Below are 23,361 nucleotides of genomic sequence, written 5' to 3' on the forward strand. Positions count from 1 at the left end.
TGGGGTCTTACTATGTTGCCCAAGGTAGTCTTCAACTCCTGGCCTCTCAAAGTGCTGGGATTACAGACATGCGCCACAGTACCCAACCTCCAGATGCGTTTTTTAATTTTTCCAGATGGAGTCTCACTCTATTGCCCAGGCTGGAGTGCCCTGGCAGAATCTCAGCCCATTGCAACCCCTGCCTTCTGAGTTCAAGTGATTCTCCTGCCTCAACCTTCTGAGTAGCTGAGATTATAGGCACCCGCCTATAATTTTTGTATTTTTAGTAGAGAGGGTTTCACCATGTTGGCCAGGCTGGTCTCGAACTCCTGACCTCAAGTGATTCACTTACCTGGGCCTCCCAAAGTGCTGGGATTACAGACAGGAGCCACCACACCCAGCCTCGACATCTTTAAAACAGACACATTTCATCTACAATTACCCCTGTTAAATAATATATTGTGTAGTATATAGTACAGTACGTAAAAGAACCTCTTTTAATTTTGTTGTGATTTTTCTACCAATTTTATCTATACATCCAAAATATTTCTATTCATATATATACACACGTAATACATGTATATATACATAAATATACATGCACACATCCACACACAAACATTTTTGGATCTTGTTTCAATATTTCAGCAAAAGGATTTTTCTGTGTCCTTAAAAATATCTGCAAAACCCATTTTAATGGCTCTATATTATTCCATGATATAGTGTCACATTTCAATTCATTTCATAGCTATGACTTTAACTTATAAATAGAATTTCCTAATTATAATGTTATGTTGAACACATTATTATATCAGTCTTTCCTGGCACTGTGAGAGGTGAAACTGTTTTGCTAGTGATTTTAAACATTTTCCATCGGCTTATTAGACAATGACATTTCCTCTTGGTGAACTCTGTTCAGATCTTTTGATCTTAGTTGCCTTAAAACTATTGCAGGTTCCTGCATTTTTCTCATGGTTTTATATGAGCTAGTTGCTGTGTTCGTTACAGATCTCTTCCCTATTTGTTGTTCTTTTTAAATTTCTTTTGAAAACCTCCTGGTCGCTGAGTACCCTTCTCCCACATTAAAGGTAACCACTCTCCTGACTGCCAATAGCACAGATGAGTTGTGCCTATTATTTTGGTGTTTTCTTTTCCTTTCTTTTCTTTTCTTTTTTTGAGACTGAGTTTCATTCTTGTTACCCAGGCTGGAGTGCAATGGTGGGAGCTGACCTCCCAGGTTCAAGCGATGCTCTTGAGATTACAGGTGCCCGCCACTACGCCTGGCTAATTTTTGTATTTTTAGAAGAGATGGGGTTTCATCACATTGGCCAGGCTGGTTGAACTCCTGACCTCAGGTGATCCACTCACCTTGACTTCCCAAGGTGCTGTGATTACAGGCGTGAGCCACTGCGACCAGTTATTTTGATGTTTTCTATACATATTAAGTCATATGGTATGAAGCAGTGTCTGGCTGTTTGTGAACTTCATCCATGCTGTGGCATGCAACTGGAGCTTGTTCATTCTCATCGCTGTCTAATATTCAACTTTGTGAAGCTGCCACCATTCATCCATTCTATTGTTGATGGCCATTTGAGTGGTTTTCAGTTTGGCACTAGTATTTAGCTTTTGGCTATTATGAATAATGTTACTATGAACACCTTTGTTTTTGTTTTTATAACTACAGTTAAAATTCCTTAGGTTATCTACTAAATACAAAGGGGCCGCCAGGAGCAGTGGTTCATGCCTATAATCTCAGCACTTTGGCAGGCCGAGGCAGGTGGATCACTTTAGCTCAGGGGTTCACAACCAGCCTGGCCAACGTGGTGAAACTGCATCTCTACTAAAAATGCAAAAATTAACCGGGCATGGTGGCGTGCGCCTGTATCCCAGCTACTCAGGAGGCTGAGGCAGGAGAATCGCTTGAACTCAGGAGGGCAGAGGTTGCAGAGAGCCGAGATCACACCACTGCACTCCAGCCTGGGTGAAAGAGCGAGACTCCGTCTAAAAATATATACATACAAAAAATCAGCCGGGCATGATAGCAGAAAGCTGTAATTCCAGCTACTTGGGAGGTTGAGGCAGAATAATTGCTTCCACCTGGGAGGTGGAGGTTGCAGTGAGCCGAGATCATGCTGCTGCACTCCAGCCTGGGTGACGGAGTGAGACTCCATATCAGAAAAAGGGAAAAGATCCCTTTTTAGTGGCTAGATCTGGTAGATACCAGCTGAAACAAGTGGTCAAAGTTAGCATAAGGGAACAAAGTGACACTGGTGTGACAGAATGGAAGGACACAACATTACCCCTGAGTTCCCTTTCCAAAAATGTTTAGCATGAATCCAGGAACAAGTAAACAATCAGACAAATTTAGACTGTGGGACATTTTACAAAACTACTTGCCTGGGATCCTCCCAAATGCAAATGCCGTTAAAGACAAAGGCCAAGCAACCATTACAGATTAAAGGAGATTGAAGAGGGCCGGGCGCGGTGGCTCAAGCCTGTAATCCCAGCACTTTGGGAGGCCGAGGCGGGTGGATCATGAGGTCAAGGATCGAGACCAACCTGGTCAACATGGTGAAACCCCGTCTCTACTAAAAATACAAAAAATTAGCTGGGCATGGTGGCGCGTGCCTGTAATCCCAGCTACTCAGGAGGCTGAGGCAGGAGAATTGCCTGAACCCAGGAGGCGGAGGTTGCGGTGAGCCGAGATCGTGCCATTGCACTCCAGCCTGGGTAACAAGAGCGAAACTCCGTCTCAAAAAAAAAAAAAAAAAAAGGAGATTGAAGAGAAATGACACCTAATTGAATCCTGAATTTTAAAACAGCTATAAAGGACATTATTGGGACAAATGGAGAAATCCTAACATGAACTGCACATGAGAAAAAAAATCGAATCCAATCTATTCTTGGGTGTGATTATGGGATTATGGTTACATAGTATCCTGTCTTTGTTTTTAGCGGTTACATGCCGAAGTATTTAGGTGTGAAATATCATGTTACAACTAACCTTTATTTTATTTAATTATATATTTATTTATTTTTGAGATGCAGTCTCACTCTGTCACCCAGGCTGGAGTGCAGTGGCACAACCTTGGCTCACTGCAACCTCCGCCTCCTGGATTCAAGCGATTCTCCTGCCTCAGCCTCCCGAGTAGCTGGGACTACAGGCATGTGCCACCACACCAGGGTAATTTTTTATATTTTTAGTAGAGATGGGGTTTCACCATGTTGGCCAGGCTGGTCTCAAAATTCTGACCTCGTGATCTGCCCATCTCAGCCTCCCAAACTGCTGGGATTACAGGCGTGAGCCACCACGCCCAGCCCCTAGTCTCTTAAAAACACTTATAAGAACACTTTTTTTTTCTCTTTGACATTAGTATTTCATAAATTACCAAAAGTAAAATTATGACATCAAAGGATGGGAAGTCTTACATATCCAGTTTCTTACATATTGTCTGAAAGATTGAATCCCGAAAAACAATGAATTTACAGTGCCCCAGTCAGATACATTGGATTCTTCACAGCTCTGCCAAGACTAGATTTTCTGTTTTTGCTAGTTTAATTATGTAGTTAAAGAAAGCTAATTTATTTCATGTCTAGTGATCCTTGCACTTTATATTTTTTAATTTTCATTTATTTATTTATTTGAGACGGAGTTTCACTCTGTTGCCCAGGCTGGAGTGCAGTGGCATGATCTCGCCTCACCACAACTCTGCCTCCCAGGTTCAAATGATCCTCCTGTCTCAGCCCCCTGAGTAGCTAGGATTACAGGCATGTGTCATCATGCCTGGCTACTTTTTTGTATTTTCAGTAGAGATGAGGTTTCATCATGTTGGCCAGGCTGGTCTTGAACTCCTTAACCTCAGGCGATCCGCCCACCTCAGCCTCCCAAAGTGCCTGGATTACAGACGTGAGCCACTGCGCCAGCCAATCCTTGAACTTTCCATGTGACAGCTTGCTATCTGAATTTCCTCCAGTGTGACCAACTATAAACTATAAACTGAAATTAAAATTTCTAATTGTAATCCAGGGGTCCTTATAACATTTATTTTTGTTTTGTTTTGCTTTTGAGAGAGTCTCACTTTGTCACTATGCTGGAGTGCAGTGGCATGATCTCAGCTCACTGTAACCTCTGCCTCCAGGGTTCAAGCCATTCTCCTGCCTCACACTCCGGAGTGGCTGGGATTAGAGGTGCCCGCCACCACCTCCAGCTAATTTTTTTTTTTCCGAGATAGCGTTTCACTCCCACCCAGGTTGGAGTGCAATGGTGTGATCTCAGCTCACTGCAACCTCTGCCTCTCAGGTTCAAGCGATTCTCCTGCTTCAGCCTCATGAGCAACTGGGATTACAGGAGCATGCCGCCAGACTGGGCTAATTTTTGTATTTTTAGTAGAGATGGGATTTCACCTTGTTGGTCAGGCTGGTCTCGAACTCCTGACCTCGTGATCCACCCACCTCAGCCTCCCAAAATGCTGGGATTACAGGTGTGAGCCACCATGCCCGGCCATCCTCATAACATTTAAAAGTAAAAATTCCTTTTCCAGTTAGTTTTTTCTGGTGTGTCTCACATTATGTTCTTATAACAGTTTAGATCCACTTCTGGAATTTTTTCCTAGTACACTGGACTTTTTTCTGTTTAATTCAATACTATATATTTTTCATGACTGGACATCATGTAAAATTCTAGAAGGATAACTCTCATTACCTTTCTATTTAAAAAAAAAAAAAGTTCTTTGGAACGCTTGTCTGCTTTCTTTTCTTTTTCAGCAAATCTTTACTAAATAATACCACATGCCAGGCTCACAGTTGCTCCCACCTGTGATCCCAACACCTTGGGAGGCTGAGGCAGAAGCCCTTGAGCCCAGGAGTTGGAGACCAGCCTGGGCAACATAGAAAGACCCCCGGCCCCACTAAAAATAGTAGCAACAAAGCCGGGCGCAGTGGCTCACGCCTGTAATCCCAACATTCTGGAAGGCCAAGGCGGGAGGATCATGAGGTCAGGAGTTTGAGACCAGCTTGGCCAACGTGGTGAAACCCCATCTCTACTAAAAAACAAAAAAAATAACCAGGCGTGGTGGCACCTGCCTCTATTCTCAGCTACTCGAGAGGCTGAGGTAGAAGAATTGCTTGAACCCGGGAGGCAGAAGTTGCAGTGAGCCAAGACTGCGACACAGCACTCCAGCCTGGGCAACAAAGCGAGATTCCGTCTCAAAAAAACAAAAAACAAAAAAAAAACCATAGCAACAAAATAGAGTGGTACCGCCTGTCATCCTAGCTTCTTGGGAAGCTAAAGCAGAAGATTCACTTGAGCCCAGGAGGTTGGGGCTCCCGTGAGCTGTGGCTGTGCCACTGCACTCCAGCCTGGGCAACAGAGCAAGACCCTGTTTCAAATAAACAAACAAAAACAAATGTCACCGCTTGAGCAGCTGTGGAGAGAAAGCCTCCTTCCAGCTGAGGACAATCAGGGCCACGGTACTCAGAGACAGCCTCCTAGGAAGCTGCTGCTCCTGCCAGGGAAAAAAGCCTGAGCAGGGCTGGGCACCGTGGCTCATGCCTGTAATCACAGCACTTTGGGAGGCTCAGATGGATGGATCACCTGTGGTCAGGAGTCCAAGACCAGCCTGACAAACATGGAGAAACCCCATCTCTACTAAAAATACAAAATTAGCCAGGTGTGGTGGCGCATGCCTATAATCCCAGCTACTCAGGAGGCTGAGGCAGGAGAATCGCTTGAACCTGGGAGGCAGAGGTTGCAGTGAGCCGAGATTATGCCACTGCACTCCAGCCTGGGCAACGAGAGCGAAACTCCATCTCAAAAAAAAAAAACCTCAGCAGAGTTCCAGTTGGGCAGCACTGAGAACTGTGGGTAACGGCAAGGAGCTCAGCCTGACCTGTACAAGGGCTGAGAACCTGACCATGGAAGGCCGGGAATTCTTTTCTTTTTTATTTTTTGGAGACAGAGTCTTGCTCTGTCACGCAGGCTGGAGTGCAGTGGCGTGATCTCGGCTCACTACAATCTCCACCTCCCAGGTTCAAGCTATTCTCCTGCCTCAGCCTCCCAAGTAGCTGGAATTACAGGCACCTGCCACCATGCCCAGCTAAGTTTGGTATTTTTAGTAGAGTCGGGGTTTCACTATGTTGGCCACGCTGGACTCAAACTTCTGACCTCAAGTGATCCACCCACCTCAGCCTCCCAAAGTGCTGAGATTACAGGCATGCACCACCACACCCATCTAATTTTTGTATTTTTAGTAGAGACAGGGTTTCATCATTTTGTATTTATGTATTTTTAGTAGAGACGGGGGTTTTACCATTTTGGCCACGCTGGTCTTAAACTCCTGACCTCAGGTGACCCGCCTGCATCATGAATCTTTGTTGGGAAGATTACCCATAGAATCTACTAGTAGTAGGCTGTGACTTGTGCTACCCCTTGTTCGGAAAACTGACGAGTAATCCACCCCTTGTTTAGCATGTAATCAAGAAGTAACAATTAGTACAAGCAGCTGAGCCTCCCAAGCTGCTGCTCTGCCTATGGAGTAGCCATTTAATAGGCTTTACTTCCCTAATGAACTTGGTTCCACTTTAACCTATGGATTCACCTCAAATTCTTACGTGAGTTCCCTCTCTTGAGGTCTGGATTGGACCCCTTTTCTGGTAACAGTTGTAGTTAGAATTTTTTTTTTTTTTTTTTTGAGACAGGGTTCTCACTCTGTCACCCAGGCTGAATGCAATGATGTGATCACAGCTCACTACAGCCTCAACCTTCTGTGCTCTAGCAATCCTCCTGTCTCAGCCTCCCCAGTTGCTGGGGCAACAGGCATGAGCCAGGACACCCGGCTAATTGTGCTTTTTGCTTGTTTGTTTTGGTAGTGACTGGGTTTCGCCATGTTGCCCAAGCTGGTCTTGAACTCCTGGGCTCAAGCAATCTTCCCTCTCGGCCACCCAACGTGCTGGGAATGATAGGCATGGGCTACTGTGTCCGGCAGCATTTTGTATATTGAAGACTGTGTTTTATCATATTTGGGAACCTCGATAGTCATTTTTTTTTTTTTTTTGAGACAGAGTCTTGCTCTGTCGTCCAGGCTAGAATGCAATGGTGTGATCTCAGCTCACTACAGCCTCCGCCTCCCAGGTTCAAGCAATTCTCCTGCCTCAGCCTCCCGAGTAGCTGGAATTACAGGTGCCCACCACCACGCCCAGCTAACTTTTTGGTATTTTTAGTAGAGATGGGATTTCACTCTGTTGGCCAGGATGGTCTCGAACTCCTGACCTTGTGATCTGCCCGCCATGGCCTCCCAAAGTGCCAGGATTACAGGCGTGAGCCACCATGCCCGGTACTAATTTTTGTATTTTTAGTAGAGACAGGGTTTCACCATGTTGGTCAGGCTGGTCTTGAATTCTTGACCTCAAGACATCCAACCGCCTCAGCCTCGCAAAGTGCTGAGATTACAGGTGTGAGCCACCTCACCCAGGCTTTCTCTTCTTAATAATAAAAATCGCAATAATTTAGTATTATTTAAGAAATTATTCTATGCCCAGTTGTGTACCAGGCACATATCTCATATGTTCATTATCTCATTTGTATGTAATTCTTATGATACCTCTACAAGAGGTATTGATTTTTCCCATCTAATAAACGAAGATACTTGAGCCTCTGCCTGAGGTCACATAGCTGGTGAGTGGCATTAATCCTGGTCCCACCCATCCCGTCCCTATATACATTTCCAGAGGACTGAGGGGAGGAAACACTGCCAGCCATACCCAAACTCCTGCCTCATCTATAGGAGGGAGGAGCCACTGCTCAGCCCCACAGCAGCTGCCATCAGGGAAGGCTGGCTGTGGCGTTCCCTACATGTGTCCTTCCAAGGTGGTGCCTGGAAAGGAGATGAACAGAGCTGCCACCCATCTGATCTGGGATCTGTCACTGTGAGCCCAAGAGCCTGGGACCAGGCCCCCTCAGTGTCCTCCCGGGATCCTGAAGTCTCAAAGGAAGGGTCACTAGAAATGGGGAAGAAGATGGGAGGGGAGGGCACACCAGGCAAAGGGATCACATGTGGGCAAAGGCCTGGAGGTGGGGAGGGCTTGGGGAGGACTGAGCAGCACCGGCCAGGGAGGATAACAGAGCAGAGGCATGCGGGGGCAGGAAAAGTAGGAAGAAGGTGGTCCCTCTTCTAGCAACAAACCAGAGCTGTGGAAGGCAGAATGCACAGTTGGAGAAAGAGAAATGAGGGAAGGGGAGGCCGAGGGGAGCGGAGCACAGGTGGACGGGGTCCAAGGGTGAGACTGCAGAGCCAAGAGGCGGGGGCGCAGTGGGGCGCAGGGGGAAGGGCAGGAAAGGAACCAATGGTGGAATTTCAAGAGGGGCCACGGTGTGGTTTAGGGAGTCAACCCAACCTGTTTCCTAAGGGACTGCAGCTGGCAGACCCAGCAGTCCCTCGGTGTCTGCAGGTGCCACTGGACAGCCTTCATCCAGCCTGCTGTTTACTGGCATAACCCCTAGCTGAGGCATGACTGGGGTCTGCAGTGTCAGGGTGAGCTCCAGGAGTGTCACACTCCACGGGCTCAGCACACCCAGATTCACAGGACCCTAAACAGGAAGACACGCTTCCTCTCAGCAGTGCTCACGCCTTCCAAGTCCAGGGACTCCCACCGGAGACATGGTGGGGACTTCTCAAATAAAGAACAGGCCACAGTCTTCTCTGCTCTCAGCTCTGCAGGGGCTCAGTAGTCCCTCCCTTGAGTCAATGAATTAATGAACAACCATGTGAATCCTGATTGCAGAGAAGCTGGGGTGCCAGGCTGGGGCACCTTGAATCCCTCACTTATCAATGCCTTCTTGGAGAGGACCCCTCAGAAATCCTAAGGACACTGAAGGCAGCTCAGTCCAGGCCTCCTGGGCATGCAAGGAAGTGGGCGAGCCAAGCGCCCAGATGGCTGACATGTGACAGAGGGCTGCCAGTCCCACCTCCTCTTCAGGAGTCCTCCTGGTGGGACACATTGAGAGGCATCCTAGAGGGCTTGGAGTTATGGGAGCGGAGGGAACCCATAAGGCAGAATTTCCCAGGCTTTCTTAATACACACACCCCGACAGTGCTTCATGTGATGGAGATGCTGCATGGTACTAGAGCCTTCAGGCTCCGTAACCACACCTGGGTTCGAACCTCACTGCTCCCACTTTCTAGTGCATTGAGTGTGGCGGCACAGTCTTGAGTGACTGCCTTAACATCTCTAATGTTTTCACTCCAGGTGTGTGCAAAGGGGACACCCGCTCAGAGATGGGAGGTGCTGAAGAGCTGCTCCTGCACAGCACCCGGCACAGCGCCCACCAACCGCACAGCGCAGCCGTGGCTGCCGTCACGCATTCCCTCCGGGGGTGTGGACGGTGCAACAGGACTCATCCTCCATGCTTACATTGATAGGAACTCAAATGAATATCTGCCTAAGAACTGCACTTCTGAAATCACCTCATCGGGCCAAGTCACGGCGCCCTGTTCACATCAGAAAGCCAGGATGTCTCTGGTGGCCAAAACCCGGGTTTCCTCCTCCCCTTCGTGTACCCTCATCTTGCCCAGGTGAACCCAGAAGGGAGCCAGGATCCCAGCACCTGCCACAGGTTGGCTGGGCACCTCCCGGGCCCTGATGGCTCAAAGAAAGCCAGAGGGTTGGAGCAAGGAAAACTGAGTTTTGCGTGGGGGAGTAGTAAGACTTTTCTGAACCCCATGACTCAGCAGATGCTGGGCCGGAAGTGTGGGAGCTGGTCTGGCTGACTGCGGTCAGAGCCCCAAGTACCCGATTCCTCCCTCCCTGTCCTTCAGGCGGCCACGTCCTTCCCCACAGGAAGATTTTCCAAGGTCTCCTCACCCCACGACCTTGAGACTTACCCCTGGGTCTCCCAGAAGCCCCTTTCCCAGCAAATAGCCCCTCATTCCTCTGCTCAGAAACTTCTAGGGGTCCCCTGGGATTCCCCACAGCCAGTGTGCAGGACCCTTCCCCATTCTGGCCTCCCAGGTACCTCTTTCACTTGGCCTTCTCCCCGGCCCAGCCAGCAAGCTTCCATGTCATCCCCAAAAGGGCCCCGCCCGGAATCCCCTTCCTGCCTCTTTCCAGAGGGCCCTGGGTCTCTCCTGCCTCCAACCTCCAGAGAGGAAGCGTCCACACCCAGCCTTTCACTTACTAGGGGTGTGACCAAGGTAAATGATCAGTCCCCTCTTAGCCTCCATTTCGTCATCTGCAAAATGGTCCAACAATAATGAGCTCCTTGGGTTGCTATCAGAATGAAATGGGAAGCTGCACATGAAGCGTTTAGCTGGCTCCAGGCAGGCAGGCATCCCACAATGGCATCCTGCACCCCCCAGTTCAGTGTTCCACGTTTCCCTCCCACTGTTCCCAGAGGATGCACCTTACACACTCTTCCCTAGCTTCCCTTCTCCCCAAGTACTTGGCTCAAGGCTGGGCAAACTGAATGCTCCAGAAACGCAGTAATATGGCAGTCAACAAAGAGGACCCTTCCAGTGACAGGCTCCATGGGCCACTCCTCAGAGGAGGCGTAAAGATGGATTTCATCATCATGTACCAAGAAGGCACTGCCACCTCGCTGCCCTGCCCCATGCTCTGGGCCCACAGGGCTCCCCCCATGTGGTCAGGTAACTGCCCACACGCAGCCCCTGCCCTGCCTGGCATAAGCCTAACCCCAGCAGCACTGGTCTGCCACACCCTACCTCCCACGTGCATTTCCTGGGGCCATCTGGTCCCTGGTGCTGATGAATTCCTCCCAGTGACAACGTAATTCACCAGGTACTAGGGCCTGCCAGCTCTTCCGGCAAGGAATTCGGCCCAGAGGCTCTGAAGGGGCTTCCCAGGCGAGGGCCGAGTGGCAGCTGGCAGGGCGGGGGCAGGCACACTCTGGGCAGAGGGCGCAGTTCCGAGGGAAGGACCTGCCACAGCTCCATCCTCCTCCTGCTCAGCTGCTGCTGGGAACCTCTGCCTGCCACCCAGATCCAGGCCTCCTCAGGGTGTGGTCCACGCAGTGCCACAGGGAAGGGGACCCTGTAAGGCTACTCATCCCTGGACACAGCCCTAGGGAGGGCCGGGCACAGAGACCAAGAGGAGAGAGGACACTCCAGGCGTCCTTGTCCTCCCTGACCGGGCCTCTCACCAGGCACTTCCAGCCCTCTCTTTGAAAAGCTCCACGGGGAAAGGCCGAGTCAGCACTCTGGCCACAACTCTCTCCCAGGGCCTGGCTTTAAAGTTTGCTCTGAGGCTCTGGGAATGGCCCTCCTCCCCACCCCTCCCCGCTGCCTGCCTCCTGAGGCCCTGCGCAGAGCAGCAGACGAAGGCAGGAGTTCGAGGAGACAGGGGACCCGCCTGCGAGGCTGCCCCGCGGTGGGTTAGGGGGTTACCCAGCCTGGTTTGCGTCTGTCCGACATTCAATGCCAGGTGGGCCCAGAATTGCTCCGGGGACTCTGGTTGGTGTGAATGTGGGTCACCGAGGCCCCCACCTTTTCCATCTGGCAGATACGTGTCTTGCGCCTACGTCACACCAGACCAACCCAGCAAGCACGGGCCAGGCTGGAGGCCCCAGACTCTCCAGGGGGCTGTCTGGTCCTTGCACAAAACTGCAGACACTGCACGGACTGTCCCCATCCCCCAATTAAACAGCCAGGAGGACCAAGCTGGGCCAGCACGGGGCTGTAATCACCACCCTCCTCGGCGATTCTCGCGTTCACTCCAGACACCCCCGCTCCACTACCCCAGGAAGTGGATCTTTCCTTTTAACTCTCGGATTCTTGGCCAGGGATCTGTCTGTCCCCACACTTCACCGTTACCCCTGAATAAGGGGCAGGAAGAGAAGGGCGCAGTTTCGGGGTTTTCCGATTTTTGTTTTCTTTTCTGTTGTTTGGGTTTTGGTTTTTGCATCTTTAGCAGCTCTTTTGCCGCTCTCTGGAGGGCCACCAGGGTGCCCAGAGCTACACACGCTACGCAGCATCACAGCACGGCAGCGCCCAGCCCGTCGCTGCGTCCGGGTGGCAGAAGCCTCCTCACAGGGCTGCTGAGCTCACGCGGGGCGGATGCCGCATGCCACAGCCTCCTTGAAGACTAAGTGTGGAAAAGAAAATATCAACGCCCACGAAATGCGGGGGCCGGGGGGGACGGTGGGGGGAAGCAAACCCTCACTGATAGTTGGAAAGCCTTCCGAACGCATCAGTCCTGGGACAGAGCCAGGAGCCCGGGCTCTCCAGGCGCGCCCTGCAGGTCCCCCTGCCAAGGACTGGCCGGCGCCGGGTGGTCCGCGAGCGCCGAGCGCGGGGGTCCTCGCGAGCCCACCCGCTTCCTCCGAGGCTGCTGGAGTGCCCTCGGCTCCCCTCCCCCGCCGCCCGCCACATCTGGTTCCACTCAGGTCCCCCCCCACCTCCAGGCGCGCTCCTCCTCCCCTCTCCTCCCCCGCTTTCAGAAAAGCGGAGACGAGTTTTAAAAACCCAGTCACACACACACGCACACGCACACGCACACGCACACACGCTTCTGGAGAAAAGGGGGAAAAAGGAGGGAAAAGTCGAGAGCGGCCTGCGCCCCGGCGCTCCCCCCGCCCGGGCCCCGAAGTTGGCCAAGTTGGCAGCTCCTTACCCGGGAGGGCGGCGTTCCCGGGGGCGCCAGGGCGGCCGAGGTGCAGGCCCCCGAGGAGCAGGACGCAGTGCAGCAGGTGACGAGGCCAGGACGCGGGGGCTGGCCGGCCGGGCCCCATCCCCGGGCGCGGCGCTCAGCGGACGCGGGAACCGAGGGCGCACGGGCGCGACACGCGGTGGCAGCCCTGGGGCTCGGCTGTGATGACCGCCCACAAGGGGCTCGCGTCCTCCTCTGGGTCGGGACGAAGTGATGCCTCCCGGTGAGGAGGAGGGAGGAGGCAGGCCGGGCGGAGGGAGGGCGGGGGGAGGAGCGCAGACCCGGGGAGGAGGGTTTGAGGGGCAGAGGGGAAGGGAAGCGGGCAGCGTGGGAGGGGAAGGGGAGGAGGCGCTAGCTGAGCGGGGCTGGGGCAGGGGCAGGGGCGAGAGTGTCGGGAGGGAGAGAAAAGGGTGGCGGGAGAGGAGCACACGCCGAGTACAGGAGGACCCCAGCGCGCGCCCTTTCTCTTGCTGCCCGGTTTCCCAATCTCTCCCCGCCTCGCCTTCCTCTCTCCTGTCCCGGCCAGGAGCCCCAGACGCTGCGTCACAACTCCCCGGCTGGCGCGGGCGGGGAAGCAACTGCAAAACTTTCCGCAAACTTCACGGCGTGGTGGGACCTGGTCTGCGAGGTCTGGCTGGCCCGGGGCGGGGCGTGCAGCTGACCCAGGTGGCCAGACCCCGGCCGGCAGCATCCGCCCCGCCATCCCGCCTCTTTCTGCCTACGTCTCCAGCAGCCCAGCAGCCCAGCATCCATGCCGAGGAGGACCCCTCCCCCGGTCTGGTGGGGAAGGGGCGGAGCTCAGGGCTTGGTCACCAGGGTGAAGATTGGGGGAAGGGGAGGCAGGGCCCTTGTTCCGTGTGCAGAGCACAAACAATTCTTGCACGTCTTCTTTTAGCATTTTCGTGACCCCTGCGTCAACGTCCCCGGCGTAGGAGTGTAGCACTTTTGCTAGCTGGGGCTGCATCCAGAAACTTGGGGAAAATCTGTCCACTGGACGTCCCAGAAGACCGACATCATCACTCCCAACAACTGGACTGCTGGCCGGTTTAGCACAAGACCAACTGGAAATTTCATGAAAGGGAAGACAATCCACAGTTAACCCAGTGTTACGCAACAGGTCTCTGCAGCACAGAGCAGGGACTGGGGAGTCTGGATGTCAGGATGCTGGAGTCAAGCCCTGCCTCTCTGTGGATTACCTGTGCGAACTTGGCAAAGCCTCTTGGGGTCTCAGGACATAGGGCAGGACTGAAACATTGAGACCCTAAGTGCAAAGAAGACACATTTCTCCTACCACAAGTAATCAAATAAAAACACTACGACACTGTAATACGGACCAGGTGCGGTCGCTCACGCCTATAATCCCAGCACTTTGGGAGGCTGAGGAGAGGATAGATTGAGCCCAGGAGTTCAAGACTAGCCTGGGCAACATAGGCAGACCCCATCTCATTTTGTTAATATAAATTTTTAAAATAATAAAACTGTTATATAAATTTTATTGTTTCCTGTCTTGTACACCTTGGTATGGTTTTTGAAATAAATTCAATTTTTTTCTTTTTATTCCTCCTATCTTGGGTAAATGCTTCCCAAACTCTGCAATGGGTGCATTGGTCAGAGATGCTCATTCAGCTCTTCCCGTCTCTGCCAGGCTGAGGCACTTGGCAAACAGTTCGTGGTAACAGAGCCTTGAAGCAACCCCTCACTTAGATCCTGTAGAGGACCCTGGAGAGGGTCCCATTAGCCACCTTTGGCCCCGAAACATGGTTAGCAGCCAGGCCAACAAAGCCCCTGCACTCCACGGCTAGCTTCAGCAGGTCTGACAGGGCCAGGCTCCTCCTGGTGGCTGTGGCTCCACTGCCCCTTGGGACACGTTTTCTTGGCTTGGCATGTTCCGGGATCTCAGCGCCCTGCACACAACAAGCCATACCGGGGCTGCCTCAAAGATCCCCCTCTTGGCCTCCCCCCTTGCACAATCCTGTAATCTCCAAAGGATTTGAGGATTTGCTGGCTTCAGCTAACATGCTGTCTCTGAACAGCCAGAACACAGGATACTTCTTCCCCAAAACAGGGCTGGATTCCCCCTCCCCAGCAGCTTGAGTAGGTTTTGGCGTTTCCTGCTGGTCTTCCCCACCCTCGTGCTACTTGTGCAGGACCGAATCCCACTACCTGACATCACCAGTGCACGTGGTGGGGCCAGAGTCCACCACTAGCCAGCACCAGGTCCTGCCATGCCCAGCACACAGGAGGTGTGTTCTCCTCTCTTCAGCCACCAGTTCAGCAAGCACTGACTGCTAGCCCTGTGCCAGCCACTAGAGAAACAGAGACGGGCAAACACAGTTGCAGCCCTAGTGGAGTCTCATTTAGTGGGGAAAATAAATGTTTTGGCATATTCCAGGCAAAGCACTCAAGGGCTGAGGAGCATGAAAGTGTGCTGCACTAGCAGAGACAGAGGTTGGTTCAAGCCTCCAAGGCCCAGTTCTAGTCTCTGTCAAGGGTGAGACTTCTTCCTCCCCTGTGACATGGTTCCACACTGTGTTCCGCTGACTGTTCTGCTGAGGTCTGCAGCCACCAACTGCCTTTGATCTTGGGGCAGGAAGCAGGGCCACATCTGGGAGATTCTCCCTGTGGAGAATTCAGCCCAGTTCCCCACCGTGTAAAGATCCTATCTGTGCAGGTTCAGCAAGGAGTGCTAGGTGTTGTGAGCAGCATGGGGCCTTCAGGGAGCCCCTCACCAGCACCCAGACCTTCATCTACTTCCAGAAGGGCCAGCGTCCTCTGTGCCCACAGCCTCCTCACCACTCCTGTGCCCACAGTTGAATAGCCGTTTATGGAGGGTCAGGACGTGTCAGGCATCAGGCTAGATGCTGGAGGCTTAGTGAGGTCTCTGACTTGTCCAGGGGATTTTTTGCCAAGGTGGTATTCACTATCATGGAACTGAAACTGAAAATTCTCCCTAGACACTGATCAACTGTCAGCCAGCAACAGCTTCTGGGGGCTATACGGTTTGGATGTGTGTCCTCGCCCAAATCTCATGTCAAATGGTAATCCCCAGCTTGGAGGTGGGCCCCGGTGGGAGGTGACTGGATCATGGGGGTAGATTTCTCATGAATGGTTTAGCACCTCTATGCCAAGCTTTTTTTTTTTTTTTTTTTTTTTTTTTGTATTTTTAGTAGAGATGGGGTTTCAGTATGTTAGGCTGATCTTGAACTTCTGACCTCAGGTGATCCATCCACCTCAGCCCCCCAAAGTGCTGGGATTAGAGGCGTGAGCCACCAGGCTCCGCCCAGTCTCAGGTATTTCCTTATAGCAATGAGGGCATAATGGTCTAATGGTAGGTGGGGGGGGATCTGATGATTTAATCAAAACCAGTTTGGGCCAGGTGTGGTGGCTCAGGCCTTGTAATCCCAGTGCTTTGGGAGGCCAAGGTGGAAGGATCACTTGAGGCCAGGAGTTAACAATCAGCCTGGGCAACAGAGTAAGACCAGATCTCTACAAGAAATTTAAAAATTGGCTGGGTGTGGTCATGGTGGTATGCACCTGTAGTCCTAGCTACTTGGGAGGCCAAGACAGAAGTGCTTGTGCCTGGGATTTGAGAGTGCAGTGAGCTATAATCACACCACTGGACTCCAGCCTGAGCAACAGAGCGAGATCCTGTCTCTTATCAGTCAATCACTCAGTTTAGTGGAAGGCGTATAGACTTTGGAGCCAGAGAAACCCGAGTTCAAATCCTGGCTTCCCCAATTCACAGCTTTGTGACCTGAAGCAAGTTATTAATACTTTAGCTCCGAGCTCACAGTTCTTACTTGTAAATGGGACAACTTGAGATGTTTCCTACCTTGGCAATTAAATGTTAAGTGTAAAGCAATGGCATGGCCCCTGGCTCAGTGGGGATGTTCAGGGAATGTGGTCCCTTCCCTGTTTCCCGTCTTCCTTTGCCATTTGGACATCAGGGTGTCTCCCTTATTCGTCACCCTTCTCCCTGCCTGTCTCTCCCCTACCCTCCCACCCCAGCCTGCCCATGAGATGGGCACAGATCAGTTTTATCGTGTTGTAACACTGAGTTTTTGCCTGGGAAAACAACACAACATCCCTGCATTTTCTGAACGTCTCCATGTTTAACTGCACAAAAATGGTACCCTAAAGTGTATACTAATCTAATTAGAAGCAGGCTCACTTTGGCTAATAAATGAGTGCCCATAAACAGCTCAGCATGGGGCAGTGGGATGAGTCAGGCCTGGAGATTGGAGGTGAGTGGGAGTTCTGGCTCTGCCATTCACCTGCCACACGTCCTCCAGCAAGTCACTTTCCTTCCCTGAGTCTCGGTGCCCTGTGAGGTGTAAGTTTTGGTGTCATTACTCACTGTGCTTAGGGTTCCTCTGGCATTGCTCTGTTCTCTGGTTCTGCGGCTCAGCGGCCTCTCCAGCCAGAGGGTGCCCAGGGGAGCAGAGCACCCCAGCAGGCCAGGTCTATGACAGAAACTTAGGAAAGGAGAACACGGGACAGGGAGAATGAACTGGATGGCCAGGTAGGGTAGGAGGCTATGAAGAAAGACTTGGCCAGCACTTGCCTGCAGCAACTAAAAAAGAGGCGGTGACCCCAAAGGGTTCTGTATGACCTGCTCCAAGCCAGGGGAGAGGACTGGCCAAATGTGGGCTGGCCCGAGCAGATCTCACCCTCTTTTCTCCCCAGCTCCTGTATCTCGAATCCCCAGGGCTCCACTCAGACAATCCCTCCAAGTCCACCTGGCTACATCCTCATCTATAGCACCAAGGATCCCAGAGAGGACTGGGCTAAAGAGGGAAGGAAGAAGGCAGGCTTAGATTCAGGAAGATCCACATTTCAAGATTTGGTTAAACCTCTCCCAGGGGTAAGAAGCTATTTTTTCCCACACCTACCTCACCGGGGAACTCACCGCTGGTCTGTCTGTTCTTGACTGGTCCACCCCATTGCAGCTCCAGCCGTCTTCACCCCTCATCCAGCCAGTTACAACCTGACAATTCTGCCCGCTTTCTCTAGGTTCTTTCCCTTCTCCCTTCTGTGGAGAACACCTAGAAGGGCTCACCCATCCCAGGAAAGCCCCTGAGTTTACATCCACTCACTTCCAACCCAAGGCCTGTATTAGAAAAGGGATCCTTAGGCCAGATGCAGTGGCTCACGCCTGTAATCCCAACACTTTGGAAGGCCAAGGTGGAATGATCACTTGAGGCCAGGAGTTGGAGACCAGCCTGAGGAACACAGGTCTCTACAAAAATAAAATGAAATAGCAATCTGATAAATATGAAGATAAGTAACAACAGTCTCCCAAGCAAGTCACCCACAAGGCATTTTGATTCCCTTTAGAAACTAAAAGGGAGCATCTTAACATATCTTCTTGCGATGTTTCCAGAAACTTCCACCAGATGGAAAATGCCTCTATTACTACACAGATCTCAGATAAGGGGGAGCTGGGGACTGAACTCTGACCACCGTTCTTTGCCACAAGCCAGACCAGTGTATAACCTCCATATATTTATTGGTTTACGATTTTGCTTTCCTGAAATGTAACCCTATCTTTAAAAACTCTTGCTTGTAAGCCAGCATGGAGTTCGAGTCTTAAGCACTAGCTGCCTGTTCTACTTGCTAGGCACCAAGCAATAAATGTGCTTTTTCCTGCTGCAAATCTCAGCATCAGTGCCTGGCTCTACTGCGTTGGGCAAGCGGGCCTCAGCTCAGTTTAGTAACAGGATCACCCCGACTCCTCTGCAAGGGCCTCCCCCGACCTGGAACAGCAATGCCTCTGAGCCCGTCCCTGCACTGTGGCCGAGGCCAAGCCAGGAGTCCAGGCCTCCTCTGGGCCACAGCTGTGGTTGGGTGGCAGCTCTGTATCTTCACGATGTCGTCTGGGATGCTCCCTGACCTTTCCCTCTGTCTCCCCAACTCCGGAAGGACAGGCAGGGTGAGGTTTCCTCTAGTCTCAGTACTTGAGCTTCTAAGCAAGGCCCAGTCTCTGCCAACAGCCTTCACTGATCCTGGCCCAGAGGAAGGCCAGGATGTGCAGATGCAGAGCCTCCCCTGATCCATCCCTTCCAGCCCTGGCCTCTGGCCCAATAGAGCCTGGCCCAGAACAGGAGCCAGGAGGCTTCATCCAGCGGGCCCACCACCTCCACCCTGTCCCAGGAGGCTTCATCCAGCGGGCCCACCACCTCCACCCTGGTGGAGCAGCAAGCAGGAGGCGGGGACACCTAGGAGTACTGTAATGTTTCCAGCTGTTCAGTGGGTGGTGACCAGCATTTTCAAAGTCAAGTAAAACACTAAATATCACAGCACATTGCACACACGTGAAGCCCTGCGCTGGAGGATATGTTCTGGGTTGAGATGTTAAAATGTTATCAAACTAATTTGAAAAATGCTGCTTCGGGCCTGGCCCGAGCCCCCCAGGCTCCCCGGCTATCCCAGCCCAGTTCTGGTCTGCTCACCTGACTAAAGAACTGCATCTGATACTGCCCTGAGCTCCTCCTGGGTCTCACACCTGAGCTCCTCACCGCACCTGTCTGGCTCGGCTTCCCCTTCAGGGGCACCAGCTGAGCTCCTGGCATTCCTTCAGCCCGGGCCCCAGGCTTCGTGAGGGGCGGCCCACGCTGCAACAACACAATAGGCATGTGGAGCATGCTCCTCTCTCAAGACACAGCTCAGTGCCCGCTCTCCATCCCCAGGGGCTCATCTTGCTCTTAGGCAACTCCCCATCCCCCAGCTCCCACTCAGCTTCTCGGCTCTAAGCTTCCTTAAGGCAGGAGCCAAGCCGAGGGGCCTTTTCATTGCCCACAAATCCCGGCCCAGTGCCTTAACAGAAGGGCCCCAGAGGTGTGTTCGCGTGGATGTATGAAGTTCAGAGATGCGCAGTTGTAGCTCAGAGTGGGAGCGCCTGGCTCAAGGTCACACAGCAAGCTGTGGCCTTGTGGCGTGCGTGCAATCCTCACTCAGGGCTGTATGGTGACTTGTTCTACGGTGCCAAACCTGGGCGCTTTTGTCCAGCTGACATGGCAGAGAATGCTGGAGGAGTGGCGTTGGTGTAAAGGTTATGGGGAGGGTTGAGAGGGTCACAGATGCAAAGAAGCACGGCCTTCCTGGACGTGGTGCCCAGAGGCATGGCCTGCTCTTAGGGCATGTGAGCCAGGCTGAAGGGCTCAGGCCTGACACTATGACAGGCCAAGGCCCACGCTAGGGGGACATCTATGTCCTCTGGACATCTCTCCTGGGGCCACTGTGACGCGCAGGTGACCACCAGCCTCACCCTCTATTTTATCCTGCAAACCCTCTATGCCTTACAGCAACTTTAAGGAAGCCAAGGCAGAGGGTCCCATTCTCACTCACCCAATTAGGACACTCAGCAGCAGACAGTGCAGTTTCTAGGGGCAGGACAGGCTTATAGCTTCCTGATCTATGATCATGACAGGAGCAGAGAGAGGCCTTAGGGAACCAGCAGTACAGATATTCTGCAAAGCCACACCTCCATTTTCCCATCTAAGTTCACTTCCAGCCTAGGACTGCAGAGTATGGGCAGCAGCCCATACTGGCTGGGTCTCCAATTGGACTTCTTCTGAGGGCCACAGGCCAGGAGGGAGGGGAGGGACAAAGCGAAGGGAGTCTGGGGGAGGGGAGCCCAAGTGCAGCCCTTACCCACAGCAGCCTCTGCCACAAGATGGCACTCATAGACTCCACCTCACCCAGTGTCCAGGCCTGCGGTCCCTTCCTCCCCAGTCACTCCTGCTCCACCCACTGCTGGTACCAAAGCTTTCTCTCTAGGCCTAAGTTTTCACATGTAAAATCAGAGCGCGGCTGGGTGTAGTGGCACATGCCTATAATCCTAGCAACTCAGAAGGCTGAGGTGGAAGGATTGCTTAAGTCTAGGAGTTCAAGATCAGTTTAAGCAACATAGTAAGAGCCCACCTCCAAAAAAAAAGAAAAAACGAAAAATGAAAAGGAAAAAAAAATCAAGTTGCTCCTACCTTGCATATGCCTAGGTTGTGAAGCAACATAGCCGAGAAACTTCTTTGCAAAGCGCAAGGGCTAGAGCCCCTTCTCTCTGCTATTGATCTCTGCTCCCTCTCCAAGCAGCCTTCAGGGTGAAAAGGCTTGGATAGCACAGGGGAAGGCCGCCGCCGCCGCCGCAGGTTGCTTGCAAGGCTGAAGACAGCACAGCTCTCTAGCTGGGCACTTCCCTCCACACCCAGGAGTCAGTCAGCCAGCTGCTCTCTGACCTCCTCACCACGGGGTCTCTGGGCCAGCGCCTCACACATGTACACACACAACCCCTCGCTGACTCCAGCCTGTCTCACACCCCTGCTGCGCTCCCTCAGCACAATAGCCTTCTTGTATTCCCTGCCCCACCAGGTCCCAGACCTGCTCCCAGGCCTGCCTGTTTTCCCAGCCTCTGGCACGTTCCCCCCACCCAACCACAGAACTCAACAGCAGCCAGAGTCCCTGGCCACTCCCCACCCCTTTAACCCTCCTCCTCCTCTCCCAGTGACTTCCTCTCCCCGACCCCTCCAAAGAGCTGCAGTCCAGCCCCAGGTCCCCTCACCACCCATCCAGTGGGCCAGGGTGGATTCATAAGCAGACCCAGTTCTTGGCCAGCTCTTCTTGCAGACCTGGACCCCTCAGGTGAAAGGAAAATGTTATAGTTGTTTTATGTTTTAAGAGAAGGCCAAGCGTGAGGCTTTGCCCGAAGGAGTGAATGTTTCTTGAGTGGACTGTTAGGTACTTGTGCAAGGGCTATGTTGTAGGGCCCTCCAGGTGCTCCCCATAAAGGCAGCATATGTATGACATCAGTCCTAGAAGAGCCAACAGCCTTGGAGTTTTTTCTCACTGTAGAAAATAGTAGTCCTGTCTTCCATGTGGGTGAGTTCAGAAGAGGCCTGACAGCCACCCTCTACAATGACCCCACATTTATTGCAGCGGCTGGCTGGCAGAAAGCTTATTGCAAGACTGGTACCCTTCAGTGTTCATCCTGCCCGGGAGTCAAGGCAGCCTACAGCTGTGTTCTCACAGCCACACCTAGAGGAGGAAACACCCTTAGGCCTCTCTCCCTCTGTTTTGGACTCAGTGGGAATGGGTGGGACCTGAGAGTGTGCATTTCTGTAAGCTCCCAGGTGAGGCCGACACTGCTGGCCACTTTCTGGCCACTTTCGTGGGTAGAGATGCTCCCCCCAGGCTCAGCCAGAAGCAGTCTTGGAGGCAGGGGAAAAGGAGATTGCTGACCTTATAAGACAGAGGTTGACACTGAAACTCGAGCCAAAGGGACAGCCTCTTTCAAGGTCTGCATGTGGTGAGTAGAAGGCTCTGAGCCTCCCACTAGTGAATTTGGGATTCCACTACTGGATCTTATGATCTTTTTTTTAACCACATTTTTTGATTCCCCTCATCAAGCCAGGCGCTTTCCATATCTTACCTCTACCCCTTACTCCTGCAATGCAAGATCTCTCTGAAGCTTGCAGAGGTGGGATCTGAACCCAAACCTAATTTTAAAGCCTAGGCTCCTAAACTTTCTGTGATTCTGCCTTAAGAAATGAGGCAGATGGCTCGGGCAATTAGAATGATGAAGGGAGGGAAGGAAATAGACCTTTTTTAGACAGCTGACATGTCCAGGTCTGCCACAGAAGTAGGGACATACAGCTCTTCCTGGTGAGTCTCCATCTAAAGCTGTCCATCTCAAACTCTTGAGAGCCAATTCCTTTCCTCCTGGGCCCTGACCCCTGGATTGCTGGGCCTTCCCTATCCTGTAGACTGCTGTATTCCCTCCAACAAGCATCGTTCTTGGCACACTGAAGGTACCAGAGGTGTTGCATGAATCAACACATTCCCACGCCTGAAATGCTCCGAGATTCAGCCCGCTGCCAGGATTCTCCCATCTACACCCTAGATGGTCAGGTCCAGGTGTGAAGCTGGAGAACTAGAGTCAAATCAAGAGGCTGGGAAATTTACTTCTTAAAACTTATTTTAATGTCCTTCTTCCCTCCCTTACCCCATTGGGAAAAGGCTAAAACAATCTGGCTGGGTTTAATTACAAATTAATACATACTGTCATTGTGTAAAGTAAATCAACATTGTGGCAACAAGGGACTATTCTTGAAAAAAGTGAAACCCATATTAACAAAATATGTCATGGAAGCACCCCACTTAGTGATTTCACTGGCTGCTCACAGGACTAGGAAAGGTCAATGTTCTGCATGTTCTCTGGGGCTTGTCCATGCAATGGAAAGAGGTCTTGCCCAGACTCAGCCAAGACTAGTTAGCTCCAACCAGGCCCTAGACCAAAAGCAAGGGAAGAGGGCATCCTTTCAGTAGGATAAGGGTAGAAAGGGTAGATTGACAGATAAAATCTTGCAGCTTCATTTAAAAGCCCACAGGGAAAAAGAAAGCAGGAAGTTACTGGGAAGGCTTAAAGAAAGATGCACCATTTTTTTCAACGTTAAAAACATGTTAAGGCTGGGTGTGGTGGCTCACGGCTGTAATCACAGCACTGTGGGAGGCCGAGACAGGCAGATCACCTGAGGTTGGGAGTTCAAGACTAGCCTGACCAACATGTGGAAACCCCGTCTCTACTAAAAATATAAAATTAGCTGGGCATGGTGGCACATGCCTGTAATCCCAGCTACTTGGGAGGTGGAGAATCTCTTGAACCCGGGAGGTAGAGGTTGTGGTGAACCGAGATTGCGCCATTGCACTCCAGCCTGGGCAACAAGAGCAAAA

The 23,361-nt window shown here is 52.0% G+C and overlaps 2 protein-coding genes across 3 annotated transcripts in view; one reads left to right on the forward strand and one right to left on the reverse strand.

Moving 5' to 3' along the window:
• The window catches only part of MRC2 (mannose receptor C type 2), a 58,096-nt gene extending 44,954 nt beyond the window's left edge, over nt 1-13,142 (reverse strand). The window contains exon 1 of one of the 2 annotated variants that reach the window (XM_032266077.1): nt 12,601-13,142. In XM_032266077.1, coding sequence (XP_032121968.1) covers nt 12,601-12,718 — 118 coding nt within the window. In that variant the 5' untranslated portion in view covers nt 12,719-13,142. The remainder of the gene's footprint in view (nt 1-12,600) is intronic. The other variant, XM_032266076.1, reaches the window with a different exon arrangement.
• Nucleotides 12,850-14,193, forward strand: LOC116541687 (protein argonaute 2-like). Its single transcript, XM_032266078.1, has 2 exons — nt 12,850-13,411; nt 13,532-14,193. Exons 1-2 carry the CDS (start codon nt 12,850-12,852, stop codon nt 13,540-13,542), a joined length of 573 nt encoding a protein of 190 aa, XP_032121969.1. The 3' UTR covers nt 13,543-14,193.
• Nucleotides 14,194-23,361: the final 9,168 nt, after the last annotated feature.

Source organism: Sapajus apella, unplaced genomic scaffold, assembly GCF_009761245.1.
Source record: "Sapajus apella isolate SASKATOON/1434 unplaced genomic scaffold, GSC_monkey_1.0 scaffold153, whole genome shotgun sequence".
Classification (NCBI taxonomy): domain Eukaryota; kingdom Metazoa; phylum Chordata; class Mammalia; order Primates; family Cebidae; genus Sapajus; species Sapajus apella.

Excerpts from the sequence above, each read along its gene's own strand:
- LOC116541687 (XM_032266078.1), top strand. The coding sequence starts at position 12,850 with ATGCCTCCCGGTGAGGAGGAGGGAGGAGGCAGGCCGGGCGGAGGGAGG.